This window comes from Enhydra lutris, unplaced genomic scaffold (assembly GCF_002288905.1).
Source record: "Enhydra lutris kenyoni isolate GAN:26980312 unplaced genomic scaffold, ASM228890v2 scaffoldscaffold96, whole genome shotgun sequence".
In the NCBI taxonomy this organism is placed as follows: Eukaryota; Metazoa; Chordata; class Mammalia; order Carnivora; family Mustelidae; genus Enhydra; species Enhydra lutris.
The window spans coordinates 844,111-870,152 of record NW_019154180.1 but is presented as its reverse complement, the minus strand read 5'-3'; the positions used below and the strand labels follow the sequence as shown (position 1 = coordinate 870,152).

Below are 26,042 nucleotides of genomic sequence, written 5' to 3'. Positions count from 1 at the left end.
CAGCTTGCATTCCCACCAACAGTGTAAGAGGTCTCCCCTTTCTCTGCATGCTTGCCAACATCTGTCATTTCCTGACTTATTAATTTTAGCCATTCTGACTGGTGTGAGGTGGTATCTCATTGTGTTTTTTTTTTTAATTTTTTTCAAAGATTTTATTTATTTATTTGACAGACGGAGATCACAAGTAGGCAGAGAGGTAGGCAGAGAGAGAGAGAGAAGAGGAAGCAGACTCCCTGCGGAGCAGACAGCGTGATGCGGGGCTCGATCCCAGGACCCCGGGATCATGACCTGAGCCAAAGGCAGAGACTTTAACCCACTGAACCACCCAGGCGCCCCCTCATTGTGGTTTTGATTTGTATTTCCCTGATGCCAAGTGATGTGGAGCACTTTTTCAGGTGTCTGTTGGCCATTTGTGTGTCTTCCTTGGAGAAATGTCTGTTCATGTCTTCTGCCCATTTCTTGATTGGAATATATGTTTTTGGGTACTGAGTTTGATAAGTTCTTTATAGATCTTGGCTACTAACCCTTCATCTGATACGTCATTTGCAAATATCTTCTCCCATTCTGTAGGTTGTCTTTTGGTTTTGTCAACTGATTCCTTTGCTGTGCAAAAGCTTTTGATCTTGATGAAGCCCCAGTAGTTCATTCTTGCCCTTGTTTCCCTTGCCTTTGGCGATGTTTCTAAGAAGAAGTTGCTGTGGCTGAGGTTGAAGAGGTTGCTGCCTGTGTTTTCCTCTAGGATTTTGATGGATTCCTGTCTCACTTTTAGGTATTTCATCCATTTTTGAGTCTATTTTTGTGTATGGTTTAGGGAAATGGTCCAGTTTAATTTTTCTGCATGTGGCTGTCCAATTTTCCCAACAGCATTTATTGAAGAGATGGTCTTTTTTCCATTGGATATTCTTTCCTGCTCTGTCAAAGATTAGTTGACCATAGAGTTGGGGGTCCATTTCTGGAGACTCTATTCTGTTCCAGTGATCTATGTCTGTTTTTGTGCCAGTATCATACTGTCTTGATGATTACGGGTTTGTAATAGAGCTTAAAGTCTGGGTTTGTAATGCCCCTGGGTTTGGTTTTCCTTTTCAACATTCATTTAGCTCTTCAGGGTCTTTTCTGGTGCCATACAAATTTTAGGATTATTTGTTCCAGCTCTGTGAAAAAGGTTGATGGAATTTTGATAGGGATTGCCCTGAAAGTATACATTACTTTAGGTAGCACAGACATTTTAACAATATTTATTCTTCTAATCCATGAGCATGGGACGTTGTTCCATTTCTTTGTGTCTGCCTCAATTTCTTTCATAAGTGGTCTATAGTTTTCTGAGTATAGATCCTTTGCCTCTTTGGTTAGGTTTATTCCTAGGTATCTTAGATTTTTGGAGCAATTGTAAATGGGATCAGCTCCTTAATTTCTCTTTCTTCTGTCTCATTGTTACTGTATCGAAAAGCAACTGATTTCTGTGCATTGAGTTTATATCCTGCCACTTTGCTCAATTCCCATTTAAGTTCTAGAAATTTTGGGGTAGAGTCTTTTTGGGTTTTCCACATAGAATGTCCTATAATCTGTGAAGAGTGAGCATTTGACTGTTTCTTTGCCAATTCAGATGCCTTTTAATTCTTTATGTTTTCTGATTGTTGAGGCTTGGACTTCTCGTACTGTGTTGAACAGTAGTGGTGAGAATGGACAGCCCTGCTGTGTTCCTGACCTTATGAGAAAAGCTCTGTCTTTCCCCCTGAGAATGATATTCACTGTGGGTTTTTTGTATATGGCTTATATAATCTTGAGGTATGTTCCCTCTATCCCTATGCTGTGCAGAGTTTTAATCAAGAAAAGATGCTGTAATTTGTCCAGTGTTTTTTCTGCATCTATTGACAGGATCTTATGGTTCTTGTCCTTTCTTTTATGTATGTGGTATATGACGTTGATTGATTTGTGGATGTTGTACCATCCTTGTAGCCCAGGAATAAATCCCACTTGGTTGTGGTGAATAATCCTTTTATTATACTGGTTGGTCCTATTGGCTAGTATCTTGGTGAGAATTTTGGCATCTATGTTCATCAGGGGTATTGGTCCGTAATTCTCCGTTTTGGTGGGGTCTTTGTCTGGTTTTGGGATCAAGGTAATGCTGGCTTTACAGAAGGAGTTTGGAAGTTTTCCTTACATTTTTATTTTTTGAAACAGTCTCAGAAGAATAGGTGTTAATTCTTTAAATGTTGGGTAGAATTCTGCTGGGAAGCCATCCAGCCCTGGTCTCTTTGTTGGGGAGATTTTTTGATTACTGCTTCAGTTTCTTTGCTGCTTATGGGTCTGTTCAAGTTTTCTATTTATTCCTGGTTCAGTTTTGGTAGTTCATACCTCTCTAGGAATGCATCCATTTCTTCCAGATTGCCTAATTTGTTTGCATATAGTTATTTATAGTATGTCCTCATAATTGTATTTCCTTCGTGTTGGTTGTGATCTCTCCTCTTTCATTCATGATTTTATTAATCTGGGTCCTTTCTCATTTCTTTTTGTTAAGTCTGGCCAGGGATTTATCCATTTTATTCTTTCAAAGAACCAGCTCCTAGTTCTGTTGATCTGTTCTACTGTTCTATTGGTTTCTCTTTCATTTTTTTTTCCCTTTAATCTCTGTTATTTTTCTTATCCTGCTGGGTTTAGGCTTTATTTGCTGGGTTTTTTTTCCCCCCAGCTCCTTTAGGTGTAAGGTTAGGTTGTGTATTTGAGACGTTTCTTATTTCTTGAGAAAGGATTGTATTGCTATCTACTTCCCTCTTAAGACTGCCTTTGCTGCATCCCAAAAGTTTTGAAGAGTTGTGTTTTCATTTTCATTTGTTTCCATGAATTTTTAAAATCTTCTTTAATTTCCTGGTTGACCCATTCATTCTTTAGTAGGTATGCTCTTTAGCCTCCATGTATTTGAGTTCTTTCCAGATTTCCTCTTAGGATTGAGTTCCTGTTTCAAAAACACTGTTGTCTGAAAATATGCAGGGAATGATCCCTCTCTTTCGGTACCAGATGAGACCTGATTTGTGACCCAGTATTTCATCTATTTTGGAGACTGTTCCATGTTCACTCAAGAGGAATGTGTGTTCTCTTGCTATAGGATGAAATGCTCTGAATGTATCTGTGAAGTCCATCTGCTGCAGTGTGTCATTCAAAGCCCTTGTTTCCTTGTTGATCTTCTGCTTAGATGACTGTCCTTTGCAGTGAGGGGGCATGTTAAAGTCCCCTTCTGCTACTGTATTATTATCAATGTGTTTCTTTAATTTTATTAATTGGTTTATATAAGTGGCTAACCCCATGTTGATGTCATAGATATTTACAATTGTTAGATCTTCTTGTTGGATAGACCCTTTAATTATGATATGGTGTCCTTCCTCATCTCTTATTACAGTCTTTGGTTTAAAATCTTACTTCTCTGATATAAGGATTACCACCCCAGCTTTCTTTTGATGTCCATTAGTATGATAAATGGTTTTCCACCCACTCAGTTTTAGTCTGGATGTGTCTTTAGGTGTGCAGTGAGCCTCTTGCGGACAGCATATAGGTAGGTCTTCCTTTTTTATCCAGTCTGATGCCCTGTGTCTTTTGATTGGGGGCATTTAGCCCATTTACAATCAAGTAAGTATTGAAAGATGTGAATTTAGTGCCATTATATTACTATATATTAATATGTATCTATTATTAAAATAACTGTTTCGGTATATTGCCTCTGTTCCTTTCTTGTCTGTGGTACTTTTGGGCTCTCTCTTTCCTTAAAGGATCCCTTTTAATGTTTCTTGCAGGACTGGTTTAGTGATCACAAATTCTTTTAGTTAAACTGTTTGTCCAGGGAGCTTTTTATCTCTCCTATTTTGAATGACAGCCTTGCTGGATAAAGTATTCTTGGCTGTGTATTCTTCTCATTTAGCACTATGAATATCTCATGCCAGTCCTTTCTGGCCTGCCAGGTCTCTGTGGATAGGTCTGATGCCAGTATAATGTTCCTACCCTTTTAGGTTATGGACCTCTTGTCCTTAGCTGCTGTCAGGGTTTTCTCTTTGTCTTTGAGATTAGCAAGTTTCCCTTGTTAACTTATATTTACTGATTTTTGAGGAGTTCTCTGTGCCTCCTGGACTTGAATGCCTGTTTTCTTCCCCCGATTAGGGAAGTTCTCAGCTATAATGCGCTCCAATATACCTTCTGTCCCTCTCTCTTTCTTCTTCTTCTGGGATCCCAATTATTCTGTTGTTCCACTTTGACAGTATCACTTATCTCTAGAATTCTCCCCTCGTGATCCAGTAGATTTATCTTTTTCTCAGCTTCTTTAGTCTCCATAATTTTGTCTTCTGTATCACTAATTCTCTCTTCTGCCTCATTTATCCTAGCAGTTAGAGCCTTCATTTTTTTATTGTACCTCATTAATAGCTTTTTTAAAATTTTAGCTTGATTAGATTTTAGTTCTTTTATTTCTCCAGAAAGGGATTCTCTAGTGTCGTCCATGCTTCTTTCAATCCCAGCTAGTATCTTTATCATTGTTAATTCTGAACTCTAGTTTCAACTTCTGCTTATATCCATACTGATTAGGTCCTTGGCAGTCAGTACTGCCTCTTGTTCTCTTTTTTGAGGTACGTTTTTCTCTCTTGTCTTTCTTTCTGGAGAAGAATAGATGAATGAGAGAACATAATACTAAAATGACAACAATGACCTCAGAGAAATATACCCTAAACAAATCAGAAGAGACCTGAAATTGAAAAAAATAATAAAAGGAAAAAATAAGAGAATCAGATGGTTGAACAGAACAGATCCATACACACTGGATCCTGTGTGTATTTTGGTTTGTTTGTTAGAAAACTAGATCCTAAAATTGTAAAGAAAGAAAAACTTACAGGTACAAAAATAAAATTACATACAGTGAAAGGATAGAATGTAACTGTAAAAAATGAAAAAAGATTTACAGTTGATAAAATAAGAAATTGGTTGTAAAAGGAATGAGAAAGAAAATTAAAATTGAAAGACCAAGGAATCATGGGGAAAAACCCTATGAATTCTGTGTGCCGTATTTCCCTAATGCCAGAGTTTTGCATTTCTCTATGATCATAAACTTGGTCTTGGCTGGATGTTCTTGCTTATCTTCTAGGGGAGGGGCCTGCTGCATTGATTCTCAGATGTCTTTGCCCCAGGTAGATTTGCACTGCCCTTGCAGGGGGCAAGGCTACGTCACCTGTTGGGTTTGCTTTCAGGAGCTTTCATCCTCCAAAGGCTTTCCGGGCAGCTTTAGAGGATGAGAATGAAGATGGCGGCCTCCCAGTCTCCAGCCCTGGAGCCCAAAGCTTGGTTTCCCACTTCTCAGTGCGCCCTCAGAGAAATACAGTCAGTCATTCCTGTCTCCCTGGTCTCCGGCCACACTCCATGCTTGTGCGGCATGTGACCGAGCGTTTCTATCACAGGTACAAGACCCCATTTTGAGTCTCCAAACCCTGCAGACTCCAGTTGCACACTCCCACGCTGTTCCTTCCAGGGGAAGAAGGGACGTCTTGTTGCAGTTCTGCCACTCCCTGGGCCCCTGCTCTGAGAGCAGTGGCCCAACTGTGCCACTGTTTGTGGTATGTGGCAACCCCAACCTGAGAGCCCACTCCTGGGCTCACTGTTTGCTGCCAGCTTCCCTGCTCTGATGCCTGAGAGCTCTGCTGCACTCAGGCACCCCCAGTGCCTATGACCTGGGGATCCTGAGACCACACTGTCCCACCTAGCATCTGCCCCCGTTTAGCCACCTGAGTGATGTCCCTCATCAGACTTCTAAAAGTTCTGATTTGGCATTCAGCTGCTTATGGCTTATGGCTTATGGCTTATGGCTTATAGCTGGCTTATGGAGGCTCCCTCCCCCCATGGTTTATCTTTGCCTCGATTCACTTCTCTGCACCCGACCTCAGAAAGTGATCGTTTTTATATTTGCAGAGTTGCAGCTGTTCTTCTCTTATATCTCCAGTTGAGTTCGTAGGTGTTGAGAATAGTTTGATAGCTAGCTAGCTGAATTCCTGGGACCAGACGAAAGTAAGGTCTCCTACTCCCCTGTCATCTTGGATTCCTCCCATTCTAGCCCTCTCTTACCTACAGTCTCGCTCTCCAGCAGTGAGAAGCCAGGCTTCTACAGTTCATCACCCACTTACCTACCCATTTGTTCAGTTCTAGTATGCATGCGTAATAGTTTGAGAAGTGATAATACATATACTCCTCTGGGAAACTACGTGCCCATATGGGGGGAATGATAGGTGTCAGGTCCATAAGCAAGCAGAGTTGGGCAGATGAGTCTGCCTCTGAGAACAGATTCTCTTGTGAAAAGCTTTTCCCTCTAGCCTTTTAAGTGGTGTGTAATCAGAGCTGCTCATCTAGATACGGATACTGGGGTTGGGGGAAGGTACCCTGGATTGACACAGAGCAGTGCAGAGTTTACAAGATGTGGAGGGGATTGTAAGAACCTGGCTCATAATCAGTGGAGCTTTGGACCCCAGTATTCCTTGTTGCAAGGTGTACATTCTATGGGCTGGGCTTGGTGATCTGTGCAGTTGAGCCTTCAGCTTCTAGTGGACAGAAGACTGTGATCAGTAAACTTGGTGAGATTCAATGCTAGATGATCTCAAGATCCTTAATTATATCTGCGAAAACCATTTTTCCATTTTGTTTTTGGTGGAGATAAGTTGATTGTAGAAGGAAATCAACTCAGTGTGTCTTTGGATGGCTTCTACCAGTTTCCTTTTGTGGCATTAATCTTCATGACACCCTCTAAAGGGAAACAACGATTACAAGAAACTATTTCAGAATGATTTTGTTTTATGGAAAAATAATTAAATTTTAAAAATCGTTTTTTTTTTAATTTTTAGGATCTGGGGACTCTGATTTTCGTCTGGAGGATGCGTTGAAAGAAACTTCCTCAGTAAAGCGTGAGTAGTAATCAAACTATTAAAAACAAATAATAGTGATTAATATGCACCACCCACTCAGAATATACACCCAGGGAAAACACTTTTTGTCTGTACTGATCGGATATAATAGGGGTATCATAAATTGCATTATTTAAAAGCAAATCTGAATATTTAACATCATTTGTTTCCTTTGCGAAGAATACCACACAATGTGTAACAGCTGATACAGCATTTTCCCCAGTGGCCTTAGAAGACTGCCTTTCCCTAGCTCAAGGAAAAAGTACTTTGAAGTGAATAAGAGATTTGTTTTTCCTTCTAGATTTTTTTTAAACAATGGTTTTTCTTAAAATGGTGTCTACATGTAAACTCTCAAATGCTACGCTTTGTTGTCCATTTCTCTTTACATTTTTTTTTGAAAAAAAAAAAAATTAAACCACTTTTTTTTTTTTTAAGTGTGAACATTAGAAAGTAAAACCGAGATTTTCTGTGACCCCTCCCCATCCTACTAATGTCCTTCCCATCCCAGGAGGAAACTGCTGAGTCCGTCTGGAATATGCTGGTCCCAGGTGATTTTCTGTGCTGTTACGCACATCCGTACACATAGATTGGTGTTTTTGTTTTACATGATGTGTGAGGCTTTTTCTTTTAGTTACGCATGTATTACTGGACAACCTTTTTTGAATTTAGTAAGTACTGAAGACTTGAGTGAGTGTTATCTCAGTTTTATAAACCGTCAGGCTTAAACCCACCAAAACGTGTTCTCTCACCGATCTGGAGGCCAGGGGTCCAAAGTGAAGGTGTCGGCGGGGCCACGCTCCCTCTGCAGGCTCGAGCACAGGAAGCTTCCTGGCCGGCACACCTGTGGTGGCTTGTAGCTGCCTCACTCCGGTCTCTGCCTCCTCCATGTTTACAGAGCCTTCTCCTTTGTGTGGTGTTGTCTTCTCTTGTCTCTTCTGGGGGTTCTTTTTGTTGGATTTAGAACTCACCTGGATAATGCTGCATGATCTCATCTCAGGTGTCCTTAATGACATCTGCAAAGACTGTTTTTCCAAATAGGGTTCCCGTTTATGGCATCTGCAGATTAGGACTCCACTATATATTTGGGGGGCCACTGTGGGACCACATCATTATATCTATACTTCACACGCAACCTTGGGCTTCATGGAGCTGGCATCCCAGTGACGTGGCTCTGGCCGTGTCCAGTGCTGCCCTTTCCTTACTGGCTGATGTGTGATTTGCTTTCATTTTGCATAATTACAAATAGGGCTTCAGTGAACATTCTTGTCCATATCTTTTGTGTATCAGGTCAGTGGGACTATCACGCTGAAGGGTATATGTATTTTCTGTTTTATTAGATTCTGCCAAATTGTTTCCAAAATGAATATACCATTATATATTCACTGAATACTATTCAGTTCCTTTTCTTCCAGATGTGCACATCAACCAGATTTTATTAGTCAAAGGCATTTTACCAATATGATGGTCAAAATATCTTAGTGCTGTATCATGCATTTTCCTCACTGTAGTGAGACAGAGCATCATTTCATATATTTATTGGCCATTTGTATTTTCTTCTTTGGTAAATTAGCTGTTCATATCCCTTCCCCATTTTTTTTCTGCCGGTTTTCTTGTCTTTTTCTTATGGGTTTGAGGAGTCTCTGTGTATTCTGGACTGAGAAAGGCAGGGGCTCTGGAGCCAGACTTCTTGTGTCCGAACCCTGCCTCTGCCACTTCCTGCCACCTTGGGTGAGTCTCCTGACTTCTCTGTGCCTCCATTTCCTTGTGTCTCACGTGAGGTTAATAATAAGCCCAACCTCCTAGGATTATTGGAAGGATTAGGTGAGTTGGCCCGTGTAAAGTGCTCAGCACAGGACTGGTACAAGTTCAGAGCTCAGTGAGTGTTGGCCGTTATATTGTTCCTTGATTCGACTCTGGCTGAGTTTCTGGTGTCAGTCAAGGCTACATGAGGAATGCATGCCTACATAAACTGACCAACACACTGAAAGCAATTCTTATCAAGATCCCAGCTAGAATTTTTACAGAAACAGACAAGCTGATTCTAAAATTCATACGAAATTCAGGGGACCCCAAATTGCCAGATTGTCTTGGAGCACCTGCGTGGCTTAGTAGGTTAAGCTTCCAACCCTTGATTTCAGCTCAGGTAATGATCTCAGGGTCATGAGATCGAGCCCCACATCAGGTTCCGTGCTGGGTGTGGTATGGAGCCTGCTGAAGATTCTCTCCCTGCCCCCCCCCCCCCCCCCATGCTCATTCATCCTTTTTCTCTCTCTCTCTGAAATTAAAAAAAAAAAAATTGCCAAACTAATCATGAAAAAAAGAAAAAGTCGGAGGACTCACACTTCCTAATTTTAGAACTTACTACAAACCTGCAGTGATCAAGGCGGTATGGCACTAGCATGAAGAGACCTGGAGTTCGGTGGAATAGAATTGGAGAGTCTAGAAATAAACCATTATATCTATGGCCAGTTGACTTTTGACAAAGATGCCGGGACTGCCCAATGGGGAAGGAATAATCTCTTGAATAAACAGTGCTGGGACAGCTGCATATCCAGTTGCCAAAGAATGAAGTTGGACCCTTGCCTCACACCTTATAAAAAAATTAACTCAAACTGGATGATAAACCTGAAACCAGAAATCTCTTAGAAGTTCATTTTTAGGGGCACCTGGGTAGCTCAGTGGGCTAAGCCTCTGCCTTCGGCTCAGGTCGTGATCCCAGGGTCCTGGGATCGAGCCCCGCATCAGACTCTCTGCTCAGCAGGGAGCCTGCTTCCTCCTCTGTCTCTCTCTCTGCCTGCCTCTCTGCCTACTTGTGATCTCTGTCTGTCAAATAAATAAATAAAATATTTAAAAAAAAAAAAAAGGAGTTCGTTTTCATGTGTGCTGTGAGGTGAGAGCTTAGAGTATTCTCAGGATTTTCCTGCGTGTGCTCACGTCCTGTACGTGCAGGTGGCCTTTCGGATTCCTGGAGGAAAAACACTTAGTTTATTAGCAGTGATGTTTTTTTTTTTTTTTTTTTTTTATAGTTTTTTTTTATTTATTTGACAGAGATCGCAAGTAGGCAGAGAGGCAGGCAGAGAGAGAGAGAGGAGGAAGCAGGCTCCCTGCCGAGCAGAGAGCCCGATGCGGGGCTCGATCACAGGACCCTGGGATCATGACCTGAGCTGAAGGCAGAGGCCTTAACCCACTGAGCCACCCAGGTGCCCCAGCAGTGATGGTTTTAATGAAATCGTGTAACATCTCCCCAAACAAACATGACCAGAAAAACCAAAAACCTAAATATAAAGACCCCCCAATTAGGAAATTTGTTACTTTCCTAATGGGGGACTTTTAAGTATTTACATCCTTTTCTCCGTTGGGAGAAGGCAAACCTCACCCGCTCTTCATCAGCACCCGTCAGCCAGTGTGCCTGGGACCCGTTGGAGCACCAGCACGTGGTGTCTTTGGTTGAATAACATTCTCCAAAAGCTCATCACTTTTTTTTTCTGTCTTAGCTTACAATTCATGCTACTGAGATTCAGAGAGATAGACCTGTTGATTTCTCCTCGGCTCAATTACGTTTTCTGGTGGAGAATGTTCTGGTTTGTATCTTGTACGTTTCTTGGGTAAACAATCCCCAAACCTCCTAGGTCAGGGTATTGTCAGTGACCTTCATTCATCCCTCAACAGGGTTTGAGTGCCTGCTTGCTGCCCTGAGCACAGGCCTAACCCCTACATCCCAGGTGCTGGGCGTACTGTAGGGGTTGGGCCTGTGCTCATGATGTCAGTTTCTCTGAAGAGACACAGTGCATGAAATAATTTCAGATCTCACTGAGTACTCTGGAGCAAATAAAACCAGTTGACAGGATAGGGAGGGCCCGAGGAGGTGGTAAGTGGTGGCTAGTTTAGATGAAGTGGAAAAGGCCTCCCTGATGAGAGGTGACCCGCAAGGAGTGGGGGAAGCGCTGTCAAGGCCAGAAGATCAGGTGTAAGAGTCCTGAGGCAGAAGAGGACTGAGCTGTCTCTGGGACTCAGAAGGTGGCCTGTGTGACTAGAGTGTGGAGGGTGCTGGAGAAAAGACAGAATTCAGAAGGGGCTGGATCATATAGGGCCTTCTAGGACATGGTGACCACTTTAGTCTAAGTACAAGGTGAAGCTTCTGGAGTAGTATTTTGAGAGCTGCGTTATTGAGCTATAATTCACATACTGTAATTCACCTATTTTAAAGTGTGCAATCCAGTGGCTTTTAGTACATTTACAGGGTTGTGCAATTATCACTATAGTCCATTTTGTTTTGCTTTTAAAGACTTTGACAGTGAGCACAAGCAGGGGGAGGGTCAGAGGCTGAGGGAGAAGAAGACTCTCCGCTGAGTGGGGAGCCTGATGTAGGGCTCGATCCCAGGACCCCGATCTCATGACCTAAGCCGGAGGCAGAGGCTTAACCCACTGAGCCACCCAGGTGCCCCCACTACAGTCCATTTTAGAACATTTTCATCGCCTCAAAAAGAAGCTGTACCCTTCAGCTGTCAATCCCCTGATTTCCCTCTTACAGATATTTCATATAAATGGAGTCATATAACGTGGACTTCACTTGTGGCTTCTTTTACTGAGCACAGTATTTTCAAGGTCACCCCTGTTGCTTTCAGAACTGCTTCTCCGTCCCTTCTCCCACCCTATCTTTCCATCTCCACCCCTTTTCCCTCCTTCTCTTCCTTCTGCGGTGTGTGTAGTCATTCACAGGGAGCACACTACTGCCTTTGCCCTATGAAGCTTCTTTTCTTTTCTTTCTTTCTTTTTTAGTTATTTATTTGAAGGAGGGGAGGGCAAAGGGAGAGACTCTGAAGCAGACTCCCTGCTGAGCAGGGTTAGGGCCCAACACGGGGCTCGATCCCAGGACCTTGAGATCATGACCTGAGCTGAAGTTAAGAGTTGATTGCTTAACTGACTAAGCCACCCAGGCGCCCCTGCCCTATAAAGCTTATGAGTTTCCCCTTTCCTCGGAAGGCCACGGACACCATCATTAAGCCCCCTTGGGGGAACCTGGCCAGTGTTGTTTACTGTGATGTCATAGGCACATGTTAAAAAGAAACCCTCTGGCCGGAGTGCCATATTGCTAGCAATGTTTACTGAGCAGCAGAGATGCTCTTCTAAGTTAGTCATTTTGAGAAAAGCTTCACAGAAATAGGTTTCTTTATTTTAGGAGCTCACCGCTTTCATGAAGTTGACCTACTGTTCTAATTCCTTGATAAGTAGCTAGACTTTCCTCCTCTCAATTATGGATAATAAATCCCATTTAAAAGTTCACGACAGGAAAACCTGTAGTTAATAGTATCTTAAAAATCACACAAATCCACACTAACATTCTACATCCTCGCAGGCTCGGGCTGTGACAGAGCTGTAGGTTCCGCACGCGTGGTAAGGAATGAGCTCTTGAAATGGCACCTGCAGATTTTCAGAGGAACCGCACTTCTCCAGAAACCGTGTACTTGGGCAGAACTCCACAGAGCTATTAACGATCCCAACTGCGTGGTACTGGGATAGGATAGACATGATTAGGTCAATCAAATAGAACGAGAGTCCAAAAAGAAACCCTTATTAGGTCTCTGGCCAGTTGACTTAAAAAAAAAAGTCTGGAAGAAGAAATATCCTTCCATGAGCTGTTTGAGTGCTGCGGATTTTAAAGTACTATTGCATAAGGCGGGCACATATTGTGTGGAGCACTGGATGTGGTGCATAGGCAGTGAATGCTGGAACACTGGAAAGAAAAAAAAATGAATAAAAATTTTAAAAAAAGAATAAAAAAGGAAAAAAATGTACTAATACATAAGTGACCATTGCTTTTATGAGAATTGCTCAAATAATGGTTTCAGTAATGTATCACCACAATATAGATACACAGAGCCTCCTTTTAAATTTTACAGCTTAAAGTCAAATGGAAATTATAGACCTAAAATCCTCTCCAAACTGTTGATGAGCTGGATTAAAAAGTGTATGTATAATGACGGTAGGTCATCACACATGGTCCTCTCATCAACCCACCCCCTGGTGTGGTCTTCACACTGAGGCGCGCGTTGGTGCCCCAGAAGCCTTCCCAAGGAGGAAGCAGGCATGGTCGCTTTAAGGGAAAGACTTGCCATTGTCTCAACTTCCAGCTGTACTTTATTAAAACTGAATGATGGTGGACTAAACCTGTAGTCGTGGACATGATCTCCTTTCCCACCCCACCGATCCCTCTTTGTTTAAAAAAGTACTGAAGTAAAATTCACAAAACCTAAAATCGGCTGTTTGAACACATTCACAGTGTTGGGCAACCACCGTGTCTATCTGGTCCCCACACATTTCCATCCCTCCAAAGTAAAATCCCTTACCCAGGAAGCCGTTTTTCCTCCTTCCGCCTCTCCCCTTGCCCCAGACAGTCACCAGTGTACTTTATCAGTTGATTTATCTACTCTGGGTATTTCGTGTAAATGGCATCATATAATACGTGACGTTTTGTTGTTCATTTAGCAGAATGTCTTGGAGGCTCACCCACTGTATAGCCTGCATATCGGTGCTTCGTTCTCTTTATGACTGCTGCGCCGTTGTATGGCTAGACCACACTTTGCTCATTCATCGGCTGACGGCTGCTTTCTCACAGCTATTGAGAATCAGGTTGCGATGAACATGGATGTGCAGACCCCTGAGATCCTGATTTCATTTCTTGCAGATAGAAGCCCAGAAGTAGTGTTGCTCGATCCAGCGGTAGTCCTATTTTTGTCCTTTTATGAGGAAGCACCATTCTGTTTCCATGCTGGCTGTACTATTTTATGTTCCCTCCGACAGTGTGCAAGGGTTCCCTTTTCCCCACAACCTTACCAGCATGTTACCTTTTGTGTGTGTGTTTTTAAATAATAATCATCTTAACAGCTGAGGTGGTCTCTCATTTTGATTTGCGTTTTCCTGATTAGTGATGATGAGCGCATCTTTTCATATACCTGTTGGCCATTTCTTTGAAGAACTAGCTAAGTCCTTTGCCCATTTTCTAACCAGATTACTTGTTTTGCTACAGAGTTGTAGGATTTCCTTACGTATTTTGTATATGAACCCCTTATCAGATATATGATCTGCAAATATTTTCTCTCATTCCATACATTGCCTTTTCATTTTGTTGACTGTTTGCTTTGCTGTGCAGAAGCCTTTTGATTTGATACAGTCACACTTGTCTGTTTCTGCTTTTGTTCCCTGTACTTTGGGTATCACATCCAAGAAATCGTTGTTAGGTCTGATGTCAATTTTTTTCCTGTTTTTTTCCCTAAGGGTTTTTTGGTTCTGGCTTTATGTTCATGTCTTTATTTTCCAATTAAAAAAAAAAAGATTATAGCCCTTCTAGTAGGGATGAAGTAGAACCTCAGTGTGGTTTTTATTTGTGTTTCCCTGGTGACTGAGGAGGTCTTTATACATACTGAATGCCAGAGTTTCATCAGATACTATTTACAAATATTTTCTCCCATTTCGTAGGTTATCTTTTCAGTTTTTGAAAATGTACTTAGATGCACGGAGGTTTTCAGTTTCGATGAAGTTTAATTTATCCTTTTTCTTTTGTTGCTCATGCCTTTGGTGTCGTCTCTGAAAATTTGTGGCCAGATTGATCTGTTTTGTGGTAATTTTGTATATACTGTGAGGAAGAGGGCCAACCTCATTCTTCTGCATGTGGATATCCAGTTGTCCCAGCAACGTTTATCAAAAAGACCATTCTTTTCCCCCATTGAATGGTCTTGGCACCCTCTTGAAAATCATTGACCATAAATATGTGGGTTCTTTCTGAACTCTCAAAACTGTGACATTACTGTGTGTACACACACACACACATACACACACATTCTTGATATATATGTATATATATCTCACACACATACACACACACACACACACTTAATGCCAGTATCACACAGGTTTGATTACTCTAGGTTTGTAGTGTGACTCTTCTAATTTTATTTTTCCTGTTCTTTTGGCTCTTTGGGCCCCCATGTAATTCCATCTGAATTTTAGGATCAGTTTATCCATTTCTGTAAAAAAGAAAAGGCAGTTGAAATTTTGGCAGAGATTGCACAGAATCTGTAGGTTGATTTGTGTCATATTGCCATCTTAACCGTAGCGAGTCTTCTGTGACAATGGGGCGTTCCGCTTAGACTCGTTACTAGTTTCAACACTGTTTTGTGGCTTTTAGTGTACAAATCTTTACACATCCTTTGTTAAACTGATCTGTAAAAGTTTTATTCTTTTGAGGCTGTTATAATGAAATCACTTTGAGTTTTGTATATGGATCTTGTGTCCAGCAGCTTTGCTGGGCATATTATGTCTCTGGGATTTTGGCCCATTGTTTTTTTTTTTTTTTTTTTTTGGTGGGGGATAGGTCTGGGTTGTTAGAGTTTTCTGTATGTAAGGTCATGTCATCGTTGACTAGAGACAGTTTTATTTCATTCTTCACAGTCTAGGTGAGATGATCAAGTGCTTTATTTCCCTTTGTTCTATTAGTTTTTAGTATTTTAGTGATTGGTTTTTCTTATATTGAGCTACCCTTACATTTCTGGAATGAATCTTACTTTGCCATGTTTTATAGTCCTAGTATGCTTCTGGATTTGATTTGCTAGTGTTTTGTTGAGGATTTTTGTGTCTCTGTCCATAAGGGTTAAAGGTCTATGGTGAACTTATTATTTAGTTATCTTGTGGTGGCTTTAGTATAAGGTACTACTGGCTTCACAGAATGACTTAAGTATTCTCTCCTCTATTTTTGGGAAGAGTTTAAGAAGAGTTGACTTTGATTTTTCATTATTTCTTTTTCCTTAGATTCACTTAGACAAGGTATAGTATATCATTGGTTTTTGATACAATGTTCAATGATTTATCAGTTCAGTATACCACCCGGTGCTCATTTTTCTTTAAATATTTGGTAGAAATCACCAATGAGGACTTCTGGTCCTGGGATTTTCTTTCTGGGAAGTTGTTAAATCCTGATTCACTCTGTTTATTTGTAGGTCTAGTCAGATTTTCTGTTTCTTCTTGAGTCAGTTTTGGTGGTTTGTGTATAAGAATTTGTCCATTTCATCCAGGTTATCTAATTTATTGTAATATAATTTTTCATAGCGTTCCTTTATTCTTTTTATTCCTGTACAGTTGGTGTAATGTCCTCTCCTTCATTCTTGAATTTAGTAATTTGCGTCTTCTTTCTTTTTGTCTTGGGTTGGTCTGCTAACAGTTTGTCAGTTTTGTCAAAAGAATCAAATTTTTGGATTTGTTTTTTCTCTATTTTTTATATTCTCTATTGCAATTATTTATGCTCCAATTTTTATTTTCTTCTGCTTGATGTAGGTTTAGTTTACTCTTTAATTTTTTTTAAAGCTTTTATTCATTTATTTGAGATAGAGAGAGAGAGCGCAGAGGGAGAAGGAGAGGCAGAATCTCAAGCAGACTCCACGCTCAGCATGGTGCCCAATGCGGGGCTCAGTCTTCTGACCCTGAGCTCATGACCTGAGCTGAAATCAAGAGTTGGACCCTTAAATGACTGAGCCACCCAGGGCCCCTATCTAATATTTTGATGTGAAAGGTTAGGTTGTTGATCTGAGACTTTTTAAAATGTCAATGTTTACAGCTAGAAATTTCCCCTCCAGCACTGCTTTCACAATAACACATAAGTTTTGGTATGTTTTCTTTTTCATTCACCTCAAGGTATTTAACAATTTGCCCTGTGACTTCTTCTTTGACCCATTGATTCAAGTCTTCCTTTCTGATTTTCTATCAAGCTGTTCTATCTATGATTGAAAGGATGGTATTGAAATCTACAACTATTATTGTCAAATTACCTATTCTTTGATTTTTGCCTTTTTTTTTTTTTTTTTTTTTGCTGCCTGTATTTTGGGGCTTGGTTGCTGGGTGCGTATACATTTAAAATTTTATCTTCCTGCTGCATTTATCTTTTCATGATTACAAACTGTCATTCTTTGACTCTTGTAACTGTGTTTTTCTTGACGTGTGTTTTATCTGGTAGTGCCTTAGCTCCTCCGCCTCTCTCACAGTTGCTATCATACTTTTACCCGTCTTTTTACTTTCAACCATTTTCTACCTTTGCTCTTAAATTTCCTTTACTACTTCTAATAGTAGGAACAGTTACACAGAAGTCTTGATGTCTAAGGAAAGAAACTATTAGAAAACTATTACATAGTATACTGTATGATAGGAGTGAAAGAAGTCTGTATTTTTAGAGGAGTCCGGTTACGCTGAAAAACCCAATAGTACGGAGTAATAACCATGCTTATATGAACTATTTCGTCGGTATTATACTACTTTCAGTTCATAAGACACTCCCACACTCTCCTGGGAACATAATCTCAGTCCATCCCTGGGCACTGTTATTTATGGTTATGGTGCCAGGTTGATAGTGGTGGAAACCAAGGCCTGAAGCTCCCACGGGTCGTGCCCAAGCTCTGGAACCCCCCAGGCCATGGGGTCCGTCCTATCCAGCAGATCGAGGCTGAACACCTCGCCCCATTAACCTTCAGGTCCCTTGTGGGACCGTGTCTGCCTTACCACCAGTCCTCTGAAGGAAAGTGAATGGAACCGGTCTCTCATTTAGACCTTGTACATTCCACTGTCATCCTCACAGGGGTTGTCAGAGGCCTTAGAGGGGCCTCAAGGACTAAGACAAGGGCACCATAGTTCTGATGTGACATCCCTGAGCCGTGAAGTGGCTGCTGTATTTTGTTACTAAATGTGTTCCCATGCTGTCCCCCTTCCCCATTTTAGCACGATGGGACCATGGCACCACAACCAAGAGGCCAGGAACAACCAGAGCTCCGCCAAAGCCTGCAGGTAATATGGCCCCTCTGAGGAGAACATTTATATTCTGGCGTCCTCTTTCAGTGAAGGATTTTGGAACCTGGTGCTTCTTCGTGACTTTTCTTGGAGTTGTTTCAGCTTTCTCCAGATGGGCCACTTTACTATTCAGACATCCTCACTGATATGGACAAAACAAAACAAAAAAGTAAACCTTGCCTTGGGGTGGGGGACACAGTCATTGCTCCCATCTGGGAACTTGATACTAGTACTTTCTGAGCATGCTACTGTGTTTCTGGAAGTGGATGGCTACCATTCTTCTGGAGAGACAGTCATGACCGAAGAGAGAGTTACCCCTGCTCTGTGGTTTGCTCTCCTGTCTTCACATTTCCACCCTCGAAGGGCTTCTTTGTGACCATGCGGCCTCTGTGTTTGTCTGGTCTGTGGACTCTGCACTTGGTTTTGAATCTTGGGTCAATACGTGTAATCAGTGAGTAGACAATTAAAATGGTCTGTTTGCTGGCATAAGCCAAGCATACACAGAGATATAAATTAGTTGAGAAAATGGTAATACAGTGCAGAGACTGAGAGCAGCAACTCGATTCATCTGTTGGTATTTTCATTACCAGTGTCTGTGGGAGTGGGAACCCAACTTAAGCTTCTTTGTCTGAACTCACCGATTGTGTCGATCAGTTGCACCCAGGAGTGTTTTGCATTTTTCAGACTCTTGTACCCAGTCGTTAATCAGTTGGCTGTTTCCTTTGTGTTTTGATGCTCACCGAAGGTAGTGCATTTGACTTGGCTGATGCTTTGGACGACCCACACGACGGCCGCAGGAAACCGAGCACGGGGGGAGGAGGTAAGTCGGAGCCGGTTGGCAGCACTGGCCAGCACGGCGGCTCCCCGGACCTTGTAGTTGTTCATTAACTACAACAGCCCGCAGCGTTCCCCTAGGACTCAGGGTGCTTCGAGGCACAGAACCCTAAAATAGTAGTTCTCAAACGTTTTGGTCTCAGGACTCCCAGCATCGTTGAGGATCGCGAGGGCTTTTGTTTTCGTGGGTCATGTCTAGCAGTATTTCTCATCTTCGAATGTAAAACAAAACAAATCTTAAAATATTTATTTATTTAAAATGAACAATAATAAAATGTCATATCTGTTAACAAACAACATATTTTTTATGATAACTGCTTGGCAAAGACAAAAACAATTAAGTGACAAGACTTTTGTGTACCTTTAGAGAATTTCTAGGACATCTTGGTGGAAGAGCCGGATTCTCACGCCTCCTTCTGGATTCACACCTATACGTTGTTATAGGTTGTTCACGCAGTTTTTTCCAGTGGTAGCGTGTTGCAAATTGTACTGCAGTATCACAACCGTTGATTGATACACTCGTTCCAACTCCCAAGGTTTATCCGTCCTTGCATGTGTGTTGAGGCGTACACAGTTTTGTCACGCGTTAGAGTGATTCCGGTGTGTTCTCGTACACACCCACCCCGGGTCAGGAGTTTGGGTTCTGTCTAGCGGGGTCCTCCACTCAGTGTTTTCTGCAGAGCTGCAGGTGGGCTGTCTGCCGGGTCTGGGGTCTCATGTGAGATCTGAGGCTGGGTTCGTTTTCTGTGGCTGCTGTAATGAATTACCACAAAGTCGGTCACTTAACCAACACCTGTGTTTTATATTCCTTGAGGTCAGAAATCTGAAATGGCTCTCATTGAGCTAAAGTCAGTGTCAGCATAGCTGTGTCCCTCCTGTTGGTTTCCTTGCTTTTTGGCTCATGGTCCTTTCTCTCCATCTTCAGAGCCAGCAGTGTAGTATAGCATTTTCAGGTCTTTCTCTCTCTTTTAAAATATTTTATTTATTTATTGGTCAGAGAGAGAGAGTGTTTGCATGAGCAGGGGGTGGGGAGTGGCAGGCGGAGAGAGAAGCAGACTCCCCGGGGAGCAGGGAGCCTGACCTGGGGCTCAATCCCAGGACCCTGAGATCATGACTTGAGCCAAAGGCAGATGATTGACTGGCTGAGCCACCCCAGCATCCCTGACTCATACACACACTCTCTGTCTCAAAGACCCTTGTGATCGCATTGAACCCATCCAGATAACCCCGGATAGTCTCCCCATCTCAGTATTCTTTAAAAAACATGTAAAACCTTTTGCCCTGTTTGAGGTAATGTATTCTCAGGTTCTTAGAATTAGGACACTTCCGTCTTTGTATGGGGAGCGTTGCGTTTCTACCACGTCTGCCCTCTGGCTCACAAATACTCTATCCCTCCCACGTGCAAAAGACATTCAGTCTGTCTCAGCTGCTTCAAAAGTTTCAGCTCGGTTACATCATCAACTCAGATTCCAAAATCTTAATTTAATCAGCACAAATGTCCCCAATCTTATCACCTAAATGATCTAAATCAGGTGTAGGTAAGGCCTGCAGTCCTCCGTATATACACCTGTGAAACTCCAGAAACAAGTTGTTGATCCCCCAGATACAGTAGAGGGGTGGGAAACAGCAGTTACAGATACTCCATTTACAAAAGTGAGGGAATGAGGCAGTCTCCCCCACTCGCTCGCATGCACTCTCTCAGATAAATTGCCAAATCTTGAAAAAAGGGAGAAAATGTAAGGCATGAGAATTTTACCAGTTTCCAGCAATTTTGAAATCCAGCTGGGCGAAGTGCATGAGGTTCCAGGCCTGGGGACATGTGCGGTGGTTCACAGCTGTGCACTCCGGGCTCGCAGCTCCGTCCTCGGCATCGTCCTTCCCTTTTCACGAAAAATAGCACAGGTTTCCAGCGAGTTGTTCTGTCGGCCTAGTTTCTGCCTATAGCATTTTGGGAGGCTAACAACCTTCTTTGATTTTGTTCTCTGTTTGTCCCTCTTACTTCCAAGCCGCCAGTGTTCCTGCTGCTGTAAATGCTCCAGAACCTTGCAGATTTCCTGTGTGTGTCACAGAGATTGCTCCTTTGGACAAGAGATAGATCTTTCCAGTGAGGCGCCTGATATGTATAATCTCTTCAAAGAGCCTTGTGTGTGACTAAAACTCTGACCTTCTGAGCCCTCCAAGGCCCTAATAAAAGGTTGGCCAGCCATGCCGTTGGCTTTTTCTTCAGAGTGTGCTCTCTTGGCAGTGAATTTTATAGCACTTTTTGCAGTCAGGTTAGGATAGAACTTTCCCAGCCCCTCCAGTGCTGCTTGCTGTATGCTGGGGAGTTCTGCCTTCAGTCTTGTCTTTCCTCTTGCATTTGACTACGGGCAGTAGGAGGAAAGGAGGCCAAACCCTTAACGCTTTTTTTTTTTTTTTTTTGGAAATCTCCTCAGCTGGCCTGTCCAAATTCATTATTTACAAGTTCTGCTTGTAGCGCGCTCCTCACCTCCATAGGAGTGCTCCCTGGCAAAGTCCTTAACATCCCTGTTCCCATCCACAGACTTCGCGATGCTTTAAGGACTCCCTGGTATGCTCTGGGTTTTCTCCACCACGTTCTTGACGTCTTCCCGAGTCCTCGATAGCTGGCACTAGCTGTTAACATTCGTATTTCTGCTCACCGGCTGTTCGAGGCAGTCCCGGCATTTCCCGTCAGGCTGCGCGTAAGTCCTTCCAGCCGTTGTCTGTTCCGTGTCTAGGTCTTTATTACAGCAGTGCCTTAACCCTACTACCGAAATCTACAGTTTCTTTTCACTGCTGGAGCAAATGACAGCGGTGTGCGGGCTTTAAAACAGCCCAGATCCATCACGTTACGGGTCCTGGGGGTCAGAAATAGGATTTGGGTTTTGCTGGACCAAAATGAAAGGTCCTGACAGAGCTGCGTTCCTGCGGGAGGCTCTGGGGAGAAATCTGCTTCCGTGCCCTTTCCTGCCTCGGCTAGCGGCCCCTTCCCCATCCTCAGAGCCAGCAAAGTAGCCTCTTCCAGTTTCTCCCTCACTCTCACCCCTGCTTCCCTCCTCACCTCTCCTCCTCCCACTCTCCTGCCTGTCTCTTCCCCCTTATAATTACCTTGGGCCTGCCTGGACGTTCCAGGATAATCTTTTCATCTCGAGGTCTTTAGCTTCGTCGTATCTGCATGGTCCCTTTTCCCGTGCGAGGTGACCTAGTGGCAAGCTCGGTTCTGTTGGCAGAATTCACTTCTGTGTGGCTGTAGAGCTCGTGGCCATCGCTTCGGGGTCTGCGCGAGAAGGCGCGCCGCCTCCGTTTAGCGTCCGCACGGGGAAGCTCAGGCTTAGAGCCCGGTGGTGTGAGAATCCCGCGGAACGCTGTCCCTTTCGAGGGACTCAGTCCTGCTGACTCGCATCCGATTTAGAGCTGCGGGAATCCCTTCGCTGCTGCCTGATCTTGGGAATGACAGTGGATCCTCCCGCACTCCTGGGGCTGGGACTACACAGGCCGTGCACACTGGTATGGGGTGGGGAGCGGGGCGGGAATGCTCACAACCGTCTCCAGGTTCTGCCCACCATCTAGGACATTGAGGGCAACTGGCGTTCTCTTTCGACTGCAGAATCCAATGCCTCGTCCTACCATTCGGTGCCCCCGCCCTGGTTCGCGTGGGGGGCGCTCGGTGCATATGCCCTCGCGTTCGCAGCGCGGGGCAAATGTCAGCCCTGGTAAAAGGGCAGAGCCTACCTGAGGACGGTTATCAAAATGGTTATGACCTCACAGACCCCCGGGGATTCATGGAACATTCTTTGAGAACTTCTGGCCAAGCGCTAGTTATGAGACCTTAATCAGTTTTCCCTTAAATCGGTGATTTCTTCACCATGACTGTGCCGTGAGCACGTTATCTGTGGAGCCAGGGCAAGCAGCAAGGTCACTGTAGGTGTCTTCCGTTGTGTCAAGCTCTGCCTTCACAACTTCGCTTCCATGGGCTGTCCTGGAAATTAGTTCTAGCTTTCCGGATGGCGATTTGCTGAAATCTTTGAGCCATTCTGCGTCCAAGCATTGTCCCTGTAGGTGCCCTTCTGCGCCTGGGCAGCTGTCTCGTGTCCTCCATCAGCACCGAACGCAGCATGGAAACCCCACGGCGAAACAGCTCAGATCGCTCGTGCGCTGCAGCCAGTGTGGGAACGAGAGCGCTCTCTGCAACCGACATGGCAAGAGTCAAGTCCCACAACAGAATCTGCTTCCGTGAAAACACGCGTGCCAGCACGTGAGCGCACGCGCACACGGGCGTGCACGTCTGAAAAGACTCGGAGTAGCCACCTCAGAATTTCTTTCAGTTCTGTACCACTGGATTATTTTTATATTGAGCATATATTACTTTTATAGTGAACTTAAAAAACACGAAAGCCACCTTTACATGAGGAAAAACTCCGGGTCATGGTCGCGTCCTCCCCTCTTTGTTCGGATGAGAAGGACTTGTCGAGGGTTCTGCTGCGAAGCTGGCGGGCCGACGGGACCGGAGCCTGGGCTCCCGGCTCTTCTCCGGCGTGCTGCCGCTGCAGGCGTTGGCGCGGGGCGGTTTAGCGTCAGGGCACACCCTGGCTGGCAGAGCCTTGGCAAGTGCCTCTTCTGATCCACAGGCCAACGTGCCCCGAAGACTTACCACAGTACCTCAGAACCCAAACTGTAAGCTTCGGCTTGTAGTGACCGCTGGCCTGCTTGGCAGCGTGCCCATGGAAGATTAGATCCACTGATCTAGAAAGATGAGAATGGGACTCTGGTGTTTAAGAGGGAAGTGCAGTGTGAGAACAGAAAAGCAGTGACCCCAGGCCCTCTAGAAAAGTTGTATTTTATACCCTCATCTCCAAGAGGCAGGGATGTTTGTCCTGTAAAGATATCCTCTCTCTAAGATTTTTCAGTGTGCTACCAACCCGTTGGGATCTGGAAACTACTTATGTATCCCACCTCATTCCTAGATGTTCTTACTTCCTGCCCTTCTGCCTGCTTTGCTCCTTAGTTTTTAAGATCGATAATAGACATTCCTGGGCCCCGAACACCAGTCATTTATGTATCAGATCTTTTTTTTTTCCCCCAAAAATGACCTTGATGCTCAAATCAGTGTTTAACTATTTTTTTTAACTATTTGAAGAAATTGTGAGCTCATGAAGGTGTAAGAAATACTACAGAGACATCGCGTGTCCCCTCGACCCACTTTCCCCGGTGGTGGCCCTGCAGATTCTCCCAGGTTAATTTCTACTCACGCGTATGTTTGTGTTTCTACTTCGGTGTAGTTTGTCACCTGGGTGGGTGCGTGTATCCACCATGACAGTCCACACGGAGAACACTTACATCACCATAAAGATTCTCTTGCTGCCCTTTTATGAACACCATCGCCTTCCTCTCTGAAACCGCCCATCCTGTCCCCAACCCCTAACCTATGTTCATTGGTAGAATCTGGCAATTTAGAAAATGTTGTGTAAATGGAATCATATAGTGTGTAATGTTTGGGGATTGGTTTTCTTTTCGACTCAGCATAATTCCCTTGAAATCTAGCCAAGTTATTCCAGGCATCGAAAGTTAGTTGCTTTCCCTTCCCAAATAGTGTTCCATGATGTAGATATACCACAGTTTATGAAGGCCATCTGGGTTGTTGCCAGTTTTTGGTTATTAAACATTTATATGCAGGTTTTTGTATGAACTTGAGTTTTCCATTCTCTGGGGTAAATGACCAGGAGTGTGATTGCTGGGTCATATGATAGTTGTAGGTTTATGTTTTATTTCTTATTTATTTTTATTTTTAAATTTTTTAAAAACAAATTTATTTATTTATTTGACAGAGAGAGACATAGCGAGAGAGGGAAGACAAAGCAGGGGGAGTAGGAGAGGGAGAAAGCAGGGGGAGTAGGAGAGGGAGAGCCTGATGTGGGGCTCGATTCCAGGACCCTGGGATTATGACCTGAGCCAAAGGCAGACGCTTCACTACTGAGCCACCCAGGTGCTCCTTTTATTTTTAAAGATTTTATTTATTTGACAAAGAGAGACACAGCGAGAGAGGGAACACAGGCAGGGGGAGTGGGAGAAGGAGAAGCAGACTCCCCACCGAGCAAGGACCCCCCAATATGGGGCTCAGTCCCAGGACCCCAGGATCATGACCTGAGCTGAAGGCAGATGCCTAACGACTGAGCCACCCAGGTGCCCCATGAATTTAATTTTTAAAGAATGTTGCCAGCCCGTTTCCCAGAGTGCTTGTACCATTTCACATCGCCACCAGTGGTAAAGGAGTGATCCACTTTCTCCACATCCTCGCCGGTCCTTGATGCAGTCATTCTGATAGGCATGTGGTGTTACCTCATTGTGATTTTAATTTGCACTTCCCTAATTGTATGTGCTTCTTGGCCATCTGTATAAATTCTTCAGTGAGATGTCTCTTCATGTCTTTTGCCCATTTTCTAATCAGATTGTTTATTTTTTACTCTGATTTTTAAGAACTCTCCATGTGTTCTGAACATAGTCCTTAGTCATATGTGTGTTTTCTAAGGATTTTCTCCTACTCTGTAGCTTGTCTTTCATCTTTTTTGTTTATTGTGTTATGTTAGTCACCATACAGTACATCATTAGTTTTTGATGTAGCGTTACATGATTCATTGTTTACGTATTACATGCTCCATGCAACCTGTGCCCTCCTAATACCCATCACCAGGGTCACGCATCCCTCCACCCTCCTGCCCTCTAAAACCCTCCGTTTGTTTCTCAGAGTTCATAGTTTCTCATGGTCCATGTCCCACTCTGATTTCCCCACCTTCATTTTTCCCTTCCTTCTCCCAGTGTCCTCTGTGTTATTCCTTATGCTCCACAAGTAAGTGAAACCGTTTGATAATTGACTTTCTCTGCTTGACTTAATTCACTCAGTATAATCTCCTCCAGTCCCGTCCATGTTGCTACAAAAGTTGGGTATTCATCCTTTCTGATGGAGGCATAATACTCCATAGTGTATATGGACCACATCTTCCTTATGCATTCGTCCGTTGAAGGGCATCTTGGCTCCTTCCACAGTTTGGCGACTGTGGCCATTGCTGCTATGAACATCGGGGTGCACGTGGCCCTTCTTTAAACTACGTTTGCATCTTTGGGGTAAAACCCAGTAGTGTGATTGCTGGGCCGTAGGGTAGATCTATTTTCAACTTTCGGAGAACCCTCCATGCTCTTTTCCAAAGTGGGTGCACCAGCTTGCACTCCCACCAACAGTGTAGGAAGGGTTCCTCTTTCTCCGCATCCTTGCCAACATCTGTCGTTTCCTGACTGGTTAATTTTAGCCATTCTGACTGGTGTGAGGTGGGATCTCCCTGTGGTTTGGATTTGTATGTCTCTGATGGTGAGTGATGTGGAGCATTCTGTTGGCCATTTGTATGTATCCTTTGCAGAAATGTCTGTTCATGTCTTCTGCCCATTTCTTGATTGGATTACTTGTTCTTT

The 26,042-nt window shown here is 43.4% G+C and overlaps 1 protein-coding gene across 2 annotated transcripts in view; it reads left to right on the top strand.

Annotated features, from left to right (window-relative positions):
* Positions 1-26,042, top strand: part of LOC111139190 (CD99 molecule like 2) — an 88,966-nt gene that overhangs the window by 41,228 nt on the left and 21,696 nt on the right. The window contains exons 2-4 of one of the 2 annotated variants that reach the window (XM_022491382.1): positions 6,861-6,920; positions 17,679-17,744; positions 18,493-18,567. In XM_022491382.1, the coding sequence (XP_022347090.1) occupies positions 6,861-6,920; positions 17,679-17,744; positions 18,493-18,567 (201 nt within the window). The remainder of the gene's footprint in view (positions 1-6,860; positions 6,921-17,678; positions 17,745-18,492; positions 18,568-26,042) is intronic. The other variant, XM_022491381.1, reaches the window with a different exon arrangement.